Source organism: Wolffia australiana, chromosome 1 (genome assembly GCF_029677425.1).
Source record: "Wolffia australiana isolate 7733 chromosome 1, ASM2967742v1".
Taxonomy (NCBI): Eukaryota; Viridiplantae; Streptophyta; class Magnoliopsida; order Alismatales; family Araceae; genus Wolffia; species Wolffia australiana.
The window spans coordinates 18,245,593-18,258,536 of NC_135835.1; the positions used below are offsets into that span (position 1 = coordinate 18,245,593).

General features: G+C 44.5%; 1 protein-coding gene across 4 annotated transcripts in view; it reads left to right on the forward strand.

The window, feature by feature from the left end:
* Nucleotides 1-458: 458 nt before the first annotated feature.
* LOC144709445 (uncharacterized) overlaps nucleotides 459-12,944 on the forward strand; it is a 32,751-nt gene continuing 20,265 nt past the window's right edge. For 2 of the 4 annotated variants that reach the window (XM_078583014.1, XM_078583021.1), the window contains exons 1-8: nucleotides 461-803; nucleotides 888-1,025; nucleotides 1,107-1,188; nucleotides 1,586-1,662; nucleotides 2,141-2,247; nucleotides 3,121-3,247; nucleotides 3,742-3,858; nucleotides 3,955-4,046. In XM_078583014.1, coding sequence (XP_078439140.1) covers nucleotides 621-803; nucleotides 888-1,025; nucleotides 1,107-1,188; nucleotides 1,586-1,662; nucleotides 2,141-2,247; nucleotides 3,121-3,247; nucleotides 3,742-3,858; nucleotides 3,955-4,046 — 923 coding nt within the window. In that variant the 5' untranslated portion in view covers nucleotides 461-620. Of the gene's footprint in view, nucleotides 804-887; nucleotides 1,026-1,106; nucleotides 1,189-1,585; nucleotides 1,663-2,140; nucleotides 2,248-3,120; nucleotides 3,248-3,741; nucleotides 3,859-3,954; nucleotides 4,047-12,944 lie in introns of all 4 variants that reach the window. The other 2 variants (XM_078583000.1, XM_078583006.1) reach the window with 2 other exon arrangements.

The window sequence follows — 12,944 nt, forward strand, 5'->3', positions numbered from 1 at the left end:
AAATCCACGTTACTCTAAGAAGTCAAGTGCGGTTAGTATAAATAATCAATAAAATATATGAAACAAAGCTTAGGAAAAGAAATCATAAAATTATCATTTTATCCTTAAACGGTGAATAATGCAAATGCAAATCTAAAATTATACCGTAAAAAATAAGTATGAAAATAGAATTTTATTGATATAATTTGATATTATCACCCGTATTCACGAAATGTGAGAAGCCGACAAATAATCATCTGCTAGGGAAGAAATCTTTCATCTTCATGATTAAAATAACAGATTATTTTAAAATAAACTAATCTTTCCTGACTGTTTAAAACTTTTGACATGTTGACCAATCTATAACCCTGGGTATTTATTCTAAACTCCAGTAAAAATTTCATAACATTTTTTTACTTTTATTCCTAACAATTGATTTCTCCCTTCATAATCTCGACTGGTATAGTCTCATACGAGACTGATGTCTCTGTCGCTCAATCTCAACGCGAATTGTCGAGAAATGTGGATAAATCTTTCATCCGTGTGCTCTAAAACATGTATTCAAGATCAGATCAGCAGTCAGTTCATTCGTGATTGAACTTTCACGAACGACCAGAACGGGGGGAGTATCTCGATCGGGGATGGCTTCCATCATCGTCAACGTGTCATCCAAATCATCTGAAATTATTCAGGATTCGGAGATCACACCGTTGCTAGAAGATCATTCTCGGCCTCCGCTCGAACCGGATGCTATTCCGATCGCTTCTCCGCCGCCGAAACAACGACTAGCCTCTCTCGATGTCTTTCGCGGCCTCACCGTTGCGGTTCGTCGATTTCTGCCTCCCACCTACAATTAATCCAAAAAATTACCGATTTTTAGGGATGTAATACGCTGAATTTTTCATCAGTTGATGATCCTGGTGGACGATGCGGGAGGTGCATTTCCAACTATAAACCACGCTCCATGGACCGGTGTGACGGTTGCGGACTTCGTCATGCCGTTCTTTCTCTTCGTTGTCGGTGTTTCAGTGGCGTTGGTGTTCAAGGTCTTCGCTGATGGATTTCTCCTGATTTCTCAGAAAACATCTGATGGTTCACTGAAATTTTCATTGATTGATTCAATGCAGAGGGCACCTGATAGAACGGTCGCCACGAAGAAGGTTGTGAAGAGAAGTATCAAGCTCTTTCTCCTGGGCTTGCTTCTGCAAGGTCCATATGCAGTGTTTGTGATTTTCTATTTCCAGTTGGCATATGAAGCTATTTTTTTTTTGGTAACTCTTAATTTCCTCCGAGATTGATCTGGATTGATTTTTTGAATCGGATTGGAAAAATGATTTCAACTGTTAATGCAGATAGAGAACAAAATTGGGTCACCGGTGAAAAGACCCTCTAAACCATTAAGTTGATTTCAACATATATTGGTGCATTTTTCTGCGCCAAAATTTATAATAATCCCCTCCATTAATATACTATTGTTTATCACTCTCTTAAAGCAGAACGATTAGAATTTTTTTGGTAGTATAATAACTTAAAAGTATTAGTTCTTAGAAAGTATGTAAATATATTTTTCACTTTTTTGTATAATTAATTTTGAGCTCATCTTCAGGCGGTTTCTTTCACGGGCGAAATAATCTCACTTTTGGAGTTGATATTGAACGAATTCGCTTGCTTGGTGTGCTACAGGTAGATATTCATCCTTTCAGGATAAACATGTTTCTATCGGTCTCAACTTTCTAGATTTCATTTTTATTAATAGATAATACGCGTATGAAATTTTAAATAAAATACTAAAGTTAGCTTCTCATCCTGGAATTGAAGTCTGCGAGAAAAGGAAATTTCATCGTCACTTTTAAAGATTCTTGAGAACTTATTTCTTCGTAGACTGCAATCTCTTTTTCTAGCACTGGAAAATGTCATACCAAGGAGGGCATCCTCGTTTCTATTCTCTAATCCCCAGTTTCAAGTGATATCACACATCGAATTTTTCCATCTAACCCTGGTGCAGTCTAATTTTTTCCATCGGGAACCATGGGCAAATTTTTATTTAGTCGAATATAAAGAGCTTCAAATATTGCCGATTTTTGTTTTAAATTAAATGGGTCTTTCTTTATTTGAATTCGGCACTCATCATTTACTTTTGCTTCCTACTCCTTTTCTTCAGAGGATATCAATTGGATATTTTTTGGCCGGGATGATGGAAATCTGGCTCATCAATGAAGTAGTGGTTGATTCACCATTGGCTTACACGAAGAGATATTTCAGCGAATGGTCAGGCTTCGTCTCTTTGTTGGAGTCATTCTTTTACTAAGCATTACATCTTTATCATTATCGTTGAGTATGTACATGAAGATTCAGTTGTTTGTTTCCCACAACTTCTATGTAACATGACACACCATTCTGGGAAACCATGCTTCAAATTAATTATATTTTTTTTCTAAAGTGGTTTGTCAGCTCTAGCATTCGTTTTCATTTCTGAGTTATACATTTGTGTTATTCTGTATACCATTGCGCAGTTAAAAAATAAGAACCCAGATGTATCTATGGATCTAGATTATTGTGCACAGTATTTTATCAACCTCTGCACTAGTCTCCATTTTTATTATCAATTGTAGGAATCCGATACATGTACACCATTCTCTACGTTTGTATATGCCTGTTGTTGATTGCATAAGGCGTTTTATTATGGACTTGGAGAGAATTTTATGAGATCAAGTCAACAGTTCAAGAATAAAAGATGTGATGATGGTCGTTTTCCTTCTATTCCATCTGTTACAAATAATCTCTACCCGGGGGAAACTGAAATCGTGGATTACCTGCTTTTTAGTGGCTTGATTCTATATCTCTATTAGGACAAAGCTGTATTTTTCAAACAAAAATATGGAAAAAAGTTGTTTGGATATTCTCCTTGTTGCTTGATCATTGTCCGCACCGCTGTATTGGCTCATTTCTAGTCACTTTTTAAGATGGACTAAATGAATACAGTCTTGGCGAAATATATATTTTATCACGTCTTGGATATCTTGTCGTTTTTTTCATTTTTCTTCCTGCACTTTTTTCATTTTTCATTTTCTAGTGAATGTGGGTTGTATTTTTGATTTTTCTTCGCGTATAATGATGGTAATTTTGCCTTTTGAGGGAAAGGATCGTGGCCATCCTGCTATGCTCAGTTTATATGGGATTGATATATGGTCTTTACATTCCCGATTGGACGTTTGAAGTTTCACAGCGGATTTTTGCTGAACAGAGCCATTTATATCAATCAGAATTTGTACGTTATATACTTCCACTTAATGAACCATTCCTTTTAAAATATTCTTTAATGACAGCCATTTTTCAGCAAAAAGCCGTATACATATATTTTTTTGAATGCTAAAAATAATGGGTGGAGTCAATAAAATTGTTGTGCTTGGTCCTAGAAAGCCTCAGTCTCCTTAATCCAATCCATTTAATAAAACATTCCCAATTGGACATGCCTGTCGAGCAATACCTTGGAAAAAAGCTCCAGTTATTTGTGATGACAGGTTGATCCTTAAATTGCCTTTCATGGAACTTCAGATTTTCTTTTAGTCCAAACAAGCAATTTCATTCCCCACACTCTTGATTTAGTATCTTATTTGATCACTTTCAGATGTCATAAACTTTTGATGCTTCTCAAATTTCTCAATTGTATTTTCCTTAATCTGGTATAAAACATGGATTGGATTGAATTGTATGAAATGCATTCTTTTTCCTGTATCATTTGGTGGTTTCTTTCTTGTGTAGGTTTCTTGTGAAGTTAGAGGTAGTCTTGAACCTCCATGTAATGCTGTTGGCTTGGTAGATCGATTTTTTCTTGGGGAGAAGCATCTTTACCAACGCCCAGTGTATAGGAGGACAAAGGTTTAGCGAAGTATTTTGTTTTTAAACATACTTGAACACTTTCATGATGTTTTGCGGTTATAGTTCTTACTGCCAGGAAATCTTTGATGATGACAGGAGTGCAGCATTAATGCTCCTGATTATGGACCACTTCCTTCAAATGCGCCTAATTGGTGCCTTGCTCCTTTTGACCCTGAGGGAATCTTGAGGTTTGTCAACTACATTACATGCAAATATTTTGAATAATGCTTTATCAGAAAACTGGTTATCATTGTGCTTTTTACAATTTTAAAACATTTTCGTGAGTCCTTGCTTGGCCTACGTCTTTTTTTGCTCTTCTGTGAGGTGGTCCATTTTCAATTTGAAATTTCTTCACCAGGGTTCTTTTGCGTGCAAGAAAAGTTTCCGTCACGTGACCGAGACACAAAAAATGAATTTATTTGGTGGTATAATTTTAGAGAGGATTATTCTTGGCCATATGTCTCGATTGTTCTGATAAATTGCCTCTTTTTAGTCCTCCCATATCTCATTACCTTCAGTTGGTTAAGTTTTTCATTTCATAACTTTCTTCACGATACATGTCTTTATACCAGATCAGTTTTAATTACTCAACTTGTGATTATGAGAGGGTCACTCACCATTCACTTGAAAAAGAAATTTGAGATCATTCCTCTACGTTTTCAGAATTCAGATGATCAAAGAGAAATTGCATGAAGTAGAAGGTTTATCTTCCCTCCTCTTAGAGAATGTTTGAAGACTTATGCTGGGAACCCTATAATTGTATCAGTGCGAAAGGGGGAGATCCAGGGATGTAGACATGATGTCAAGAGGAAGGGATCGTTAGGGGCAGAGAGGAAGAACTAAGCAAGAGAGGGAGACGGGGAGGAACCTAGGTGCAATATTCTGTTATGAACTCGCGAGCTCTTATCAGGGCAGAGAGTTTAGAGACAGATACTGGCAGAAAGATCATAATCAGAGACTCAGAGGGAGAGGGCGAGCACTGGAAAGATCGTCCATTCATCTTTGCTTCCCCCCAGCAAGGAAGAGGATACGAGCATTTTAATACGTTCCTTAGATGATGAAATATGATGCACTGATGCTGATTTCTTTATGTTCCTTGGCTTGTTGAGGGTGTCACAAGCCTCCAAGCATGTAGAAGAATAACACAACAGAAGAGATGGAAAAACGACAAATGGTTGTTTTCTTCAAGACGTAGGAATAACTTTCAACTCGAACAAGGAACATTGATATCTAGGAGTCTCAACCGGCCATTACTAGCCAATGGCCGATCACTGGACTTATGGCCTTAGCCCCTGATCTGATCCCTATCTTATCTAGGGTTAGTTTCATCGAGTTATCCCACTAGGAGTAGTTGGGTCGTTTGGCCTTTCTCTATTTCCATTACATAGGGCAGCAAAGAACAGAAAAATTAAAGTCACTTGTCTCTTTTCTTAGTCCCCCTCCTCCTCTGCGATCCCTGTCCCTCTTGATCCTTTCTGCTTCACTGTCTTCAGGCAGCTCATGCCCGGTCGATCTTGGCCTCCTCCGTTCGACCTCTCCTCCAATCATTTTTGTTCTGCTCGCCAACCTTGTGAGCATCTTCTCCTTTACTTCCCTTCCTTGATAAGAACCTACATCAAAGCTCTTATCAACCCCAAAAGACAATCTAACTCTACGAAAACCAATTTATTGGGGGGCATATGAGCTTTTCTCACATGCGTTCCTAAGACACACGTGTCAGACCCTCTTATGCTGGAGATGCATAATGGGGCCCGTGACAGAGAATTTCAAACCTGGCCATGTTCCACTCTTCTTAATCGTGATGGCCAGGAGAATACGTATATTCAATCTCACGAGCATAAAATCGTGAGGGCCAGAAGGTGAGATTATAATAGCTCTTCATTTATTTTTAAAAGGGGATCATGAGAAAATTTTAAGACTTCCTTAAAAAAGAGATCTTGTCAGAACCCGCCCATGCATGATTCCTCCCTCTCTAGACCTGTTCACTCCAACATTAATCTATTTGGGCCTCGCCTGGAATGTTTTTAGCTGTCAGATTTAATCTCAAGACCTTATCAGTCTGGTATCAAATTACATAGCCGGGTCCTTCTTTATATATTCATAGGGCTCAGGGCTGCAAGGATTTTACCCCTCAAATCCTAAGTAAAAGCAAGTGAAGAAGATCAATACTGTATGAAGCAGTTTCTGGAGGAGATCCTACTCTGGTCTTCTATGTTAACTCGATTGCCAAATACTACTGACAGAAGATTCTTACAATTTTCAACTTGATTCCTCAACAGAAGAGCTCTCTATTTTCCAAGCCAATAGTCTAGATAGGTTTATACGCAGAGCAAGTTCTTTTACATAAATCGTGTGTCAGAGTCATAACTGCTTGAACTGTGGTAGACCCACGCCGAGGGAGTGAGGGAGGGAGAACATCGCCGGCTAGACCAAATGAACACCGCGAGAGTTCAGACAATGTCCATGGCCTTCTTTCTCTCTTGCCTAATGGCCGAGAGCCCACTGTAGAGAATCTTGAATAGAGATTGGAGAAGAAAGAGAAGAAAGAGAAGAAAGATTGAAGAAGAAGAGACAGAAGAATTGAGAGAGATGAGAAGAAAGGGGGCACCAACAATCTTGAATAAAGATTGTTTATTAATCCTTAAAAGTTAAAAAGTGTTTGTTCGTATTTATAGTTGTAAACTGATACTAATAATACTAATGTTTCTGTTTTAATCATAGCCATTATAACTTGTATAACGGCTATATTAAAATGAATAATGGCTGTTAGATTAAAACGGAATATTTCCTATTCTATGTGTCGATTCTTCTAGTAGTTTGCAAGAGAAACAGCGCGAGAAGGAGACAAGATGAAGAACAGGAAGAAAATATATTCAAAAAGACTAAAAAACAAGTACATCTCATAATCCCTTTTATAGGGCAATAACTAGCCGTTAATAACGGCTAGTTATAACGGCTAGAAAACTAGCCGTTATTACTTACCCGATTTGATATTTCAAATCGGGTAATGGGCCATATGGACCCGATAATCATAATTAGGCTTTTATTTTAAGCCCGATAGTTAATACACTGTTCATTGGGCTTTGTTATGCCCGTACATTCAACACTCCCCCTCAAGTGCAGGAATGTATATTTGCCATTCCAAGCTTGGATCTCAAATGTTGTAAGCTCTTGGTAGGTAGACCCTTGGTGAAGATGTCTGCACATTGTTCTTCAGAATTTACATGTTCTGTCTTCAAGATTCCTTGCTCCAAATGATCTTGAATGTAGAACTGGTCAATGCTGACATGCTTCATCTTGTCGTGATCAACGGGATCATGTGCTATGCTGATAGCAGATTTGTTGTTGCAACAGATGACAAATGGGCTTATATAGTTAATCTTCAGATCATCTAGCACATATTTGATCCACATTACTTCATCAATTCCTTTGGACATAGCTCGAAATTCAGCTTCTGTACTGGACTTGGAGACGGCACTCTGCTTCTTGCTTCTCCAAGTCACTAGGTTTCCTCCAAGTATTGTGCAATACCCAGTGGTTGACCTGTAGTCAAGACGAGACCCAGCATAGTCAGAATCAGTATATATAATGAGGTCAAGTTTACTTGTTTTCCGGTATGTGATGCCCAGTCCTGGTGTTCCCTTTAGGTACCTGAGAATTCTGTTGACAGCTTGAAAGTGAGAGTTTCTAGGTGAGTGCATAAATTGACTCAAAACGTTTACTGCATAACAGATATCTGGTCTAGTATGTGACAGATATAATAATTTTCCAACGATACTTTGATATGAGTTAATATCTACTCTAGGTTCATCCTCATTAATAGTTAATTTATGATTAACTTCAATCGGTGTCTCATTTATATGACAATTCATGTGCTTTGTTTCCTCTAGAAGTTCCAAGATATATTTTTGTTGTGTCATTAAAATTCCTTCACTGGAGCGTGCAAATTCTATTCCTAAAAAATACTTTAGGGGCCCCAATTGTTTGACCCGAAACTTTTTTTCTAAGTGTTCCTCAAGATCTTTAATTTCTTCTAGATTATTTCCTGTAATTATAATATCATCTACATATACTATCAAAATTGTTATCAGTCCTTGAGTCTTGCTCTTAAAAAACATAGTGTGTTCACCATTACATTGCTTGTAACCAAGGTTCTTCATGGTCTGGGTGAATCTTCCAAACCATGCTCTAGGTGATTGCTTTAATCCATACAAAGCCTTCCCGAGTCTGCATACCTTTCAGTGATGTATTTTTTCTTCATAGCCTGGTGGAACATCCATGTAGATTTCTTCTTTAAGGTCGCCGTGGAGAAAAGCATTTTTTATATCATACTGGTTCAAAGGCCAATCTAGGTTGACTTCCAATGAGAGTAAGATTCTGATTGTATTGATCTTTGCTACTGGAGCAAATGTCTCCTGGTAGTCGATTCCATAAGTTTGAGTATACCCTCTAGCTACAAGTCGAGCCTTGTATCTTTCTAGACTGCCATCTGATCTACATTTGAGAGTAAATACCCATCTACAACCTACAGTTTTCTTACCCTTGGGTCGTTCCACAATCTCCCAGGTATTGTTTTGTATTAGAGCCTTCATCTCTTCTTCCATTGCTTCTCTCCATCAGGCATTCTTCATAGCTTCCCGTGCAGATTTTGGTATAGGGATATCATGGATTCTGGTAAGAAAAACCTTGTATCTAGGTGATACCTTCTGGTAGTTCAGATAATTAACCATTGAATAGGGAACTGATTTTACGCACGCTCTACTTCCCTTAGTGCAATCGGCCAATCATCTCCTCCACCATCAGTGACTCTTTCTTCATCTCCAGATATTACTTCCCTATTCTTAGAGACTTCTCCCCCTTCACCCAAGTCAGTGACTTCTTTATTTCTTTCCTTTCTTTTTCTCTGATAATATTTCGGGTATGGGGATATTTGATGCAAGACTTCTGAGTTTTCCATTTGGTCGCCTGTCCCACTAGAGGTGCATAAGTCATTACTAGTGTTTCCCTGGTCTACGACTTGTTCCACAGTCTGTAGTTCAACCAAAGGGATAGGGATATTATGGTAGAGTCCTCGCTCCCGCTAATGTAAAAAGATACTTCAGAATGAACCCCCAAACAAATATTGTTAGTGAGATAGTCAGCCTTATGGGCTAATGGGCCCTATTCTATAAGCCCATTAGCCCTCTTATCATTCTCTCTCTCCTAGGGTATATGTATACCCAGCCATGTACTCTATTGAGTTATGTCATTATCTTCTTCCTTCCTCTCTTGACATGGTATCAGAGCTCCAGAGCTCTTCCATCTAGGGTTTGACATCACCCTCTCGCTGTCTAGCGAATCTGGAGCGTGACCGACGGATCAGCCACAGCGCGAGCTGTAGCCAGCCCGCGGAGCTTCCGGAGAACCAGCCGCAGCCGCAGCCTAGCGGAACGCGGCGAGTGCCAGCCACGCGCGCCAGCGCCAGCGCAGCGCGCCAGCCGCAGCCGCAACGCGCACAGCGCGCGCAGCGCGCAGCCCGCAGCGCAGCCGCGCCGCAGCAGCCGCGCGCAGCCACAGCCGCAGCCGCGCTCCAGCCACAACGCGCTGGCCGCAGCGCAACCGCGCACAGCCGCAGCCGCGCACAGCCGCAGCCGCACACAGCCGCAGCCGCACACAGCCGCAGCCGCAACCGCGCACAGCCGCAGCCGCGCACAGCCGCAGCTGCAACCGCGCACAGCCGCAGCCGCACACAGCCGCAGCCGCGCACAGCCGCAGCCGCAGCCGCAGCCAGCGGCCTCAGCGCCGCGAGCAGCAGCAAGCGCAGTAGCCGCCGAAGCAGCCGCCGCCGCCGAAGTAGCAGCAGAAGCCGCAGCAGCCGCCGAAGCAGCCGCCGCAGCCGCAGCTTGCAGCCGCAGCCGCAGCACGGGCCGCAACCTCAGTCACAACAGCCGTCTCCGTAGAGACCACGGCTCTGATGTCGGAGGAACTTTACTCCACGGGCCAGACGCGTCAACCGGCCGTCCCAGATGATGGCTTCACCGATGCAGACTTTCAACGAGAACCCTTGTCACACAAGGTTACTCATTCTCTGCCGGCGGTTCCCGACACGACGTGTCTCCAGGGCCCGAATTTGTTACAGTGGCGTCACTTTGTCGAGACTATTCTCAAGGCTCGCCAACTGTTCAAGCATTGCACACAAGCCCCGCTTCCATCGACCCATCCACACTATGCGGCATGGGAAGCCGAGGAACACTTCGTCGTTGGATGGCTCTACACTACCTCCCTGGAACCCTCGTTCCGTGAAAGGTTCCCTCGCTGCTCCACCGTGAAGGGTTTTTGGGACCAGGCCAATAAATTTTGCGGCCGCGAAGGGGACAACTGGCGCCTCTTTATGCTCGTTGCTAAAGCCAGCAACTTTCGCCAAGGCGCACTGTCCATCTCGGATTATGCGCTGGAACACAAGAAGCTGTGGGACGAGGTGGACTACTACTTGCCGACGGATGATCCGACGTGCAAGTCATTCCAGAACACTCTTCGCCTACGCCTCTTGGGGTTTCTTTATGGCCTAAACAAGGAGTATGACGACACTCGGCGCCGTCCCCTCCATCGCAAGGAAGGCCTTCCTTCCATTGATGACTTGGTGAAGGAACTCCAGGAAGAGGAGAGTCACTTTCATGTCATTGGCACTCTCTCCTCGGAGGCAGCTCGTGACTCGACTGCCCTCCTCGCCCGGCCTCCTCGCCGCTCCTGCTCCCCGCGGGCGTCCCTCCGGGCTGACTTGCTCCTACTGCAGCAAGCCTGGACATCTCCGCAAGTGGTGCAAGAAGCGTCAGTACGACAACCGGAAAAAGAAGGAGGCTATCGAAGGGAAAGCTATGGTTGCCTCCTCTACCTCTTCTACCAGCCCGGCGACTCTTGAGCAGCTCCAAGCCGACTTGGCCCGTCTCCGTGACCAAGTGGCTACTATGCAGACTCCGACTCAGTCGACGGCACATTTTGGTGGATTTGGTGCGTTCTCTCTCCCTCAGTCTGAACAGTGGTATCGTGGTACGGCTTCTTACTCGCCTCTCGTATCGGATACGAGCTGGGTTCTTGATTCGGGGGCAACCAAACACATGACCCCGTTCAATGACCGGTTTGTATCCTACGAAAGGCATAGTGGGGACCGTACAGTTATTACAGCCGGTGGTGGACGGTTGCGTGTTGCTGGAATTGGGGCAGTGTTTGTAGACGGCCTCGGAGTGGTCAGCAAAGTTCTTCATGTCCCCGCCCTGCGAGCTATACTTATGTCTCCTCAGCGTTTGGTTGACAGTTTGTCCTGTTCTTTTCACCTCCAGCCTGACGGGATGTTTCTATCTGACAAGGTGGGTCGGACTACACCGATTAGGCGGGAGAACGGATTGCTGTTGTTGGACGATGGAGGGCGCTCTCGGTGCTTCCTGCTTCACCGCCAACTCCGACCGGCGGATGTGCAGCGTATGGGACGTCTCCAGTTGGCTCACCAACGGCTGGGTCACCCGCCATTTTCAGTTTTACAGCGTCTCTTTCCTTCGATGTGTACTGGATTGGACCTTCAGACTATCGTGTGTGATGCCTGTCAACTGGCGAAGCACCGTCGTTCATCTTTCTCTCCGTCCACCTCGCACTCCTCCACTCCATTATTTCGCATCCATAGTGATGTTTGGGGACCCGCCCCGCAGGCTAGCCTAAAGGGCCACCGATACTTTCAGATCTTTGTTGACGAGGCCACCCGCTACACATGGTCTACTTGTTGACCGCCAAATCTGAGGTTGCTCCGACGGTCCGTCACTTCTGCACCATGGTTCGTACTCAGTTTGGCCGAGGTATTCAGCGCTTCCGCTCCGATAACGCCCGGGACTTCGTCAACACCGAGCTGGCCACGTACTTTGCTGACCATGGGATTCTCCACGAGTCCTCTTGTGTGGCCACCCCGGAACAGAACGGTATGGCAGAACGTCGGATCGGGTATGTCACGTCGACCGCCCGTACCCTTCTGCTGAACTATTCTGTTCCGTGGGCGTATTGGGGTGAGGCGGTCTTAACGAGTACCCATCTCGTAAACCGTCTCCCCTCCCAGCCCCTCGGGTTTGTCAGCCCACTGGATCGTCTCTCCACCGCGTTCCCCCATCTCTCACTGCGGACTGGACTCCTCCCTCGCATCTTCGGGTGCACGGCGTACGTCCACGATACGGCTCCCACTCGCACGAAGCTCGATGCTCGAGCTCTCCGGTGCGTCTTCGTCGGGTACGCTTCTCTCCAGAAAGGTTACCGTTGCTACCACCCTCCGTCTCGGAGATTTTTCATCTCGGCAAACGTCACCTTTGCCGAGCATGAGTCTTACTTCGGTGATTCTACCTCGCCACGCCTTCCGCTGGTTGAGGCGTCTTCGACTCCTTCCTTGGAACCCTTTCCGTTTGTGGGACCCATTCCTCCACCGTCGCCGTTCCCAGCCACCTTCTTTCCCTTGCCTCCTACCGTCTCACCTCCCGGTGCACCGTATCCTCCCCCTAGTGCACCTCCTAACCCCGGGAAGTCCATCTCTCACCCCGGGGAGCTACCTCCTACTCTTGGTGCACCGTATCCTTCTCCTAGTGCACCATCTTCCCCCGGGGAGCCTCCCCCTACCCCCGGGGAGCTATCTTCTTCTCCCTCCTTTGCTTCCGCTCCTCCGTCGGACGATGCGTCACCCTCGTCTACTGATGATGATGCTCAGTTGGGATGGCCTATCGCCCTTCGGAAAGGGGTTCGTCAGTGCACTCGCACACCTCTCTATCCCTTCTCTCACTATCTCTCTTTTGATCGGCTAAGCCCTTCCTACCGGTCCTTTCTTTCTCACATCGAGTCGCATCCCCTCCCTCGTCGCCTATCCGATGCTCTTGCTTCTCCTCATTGGAAAGCGGCGATGGATGAGGAGATGCAGTCCTTGCTCAAGAACCACACTTGGGAAGTCGTCCCACTTCCTCCTGGCAAGAGGGCGGTGGATTGCAAGTGGATTCATGCCAAGAAGCATCATGCTGATGGTACTCTCGAGCGCCTCAAGTCTCGACTTGTGGCTCGAGGGTTTACTCAGTTGTATGGCGTGGACT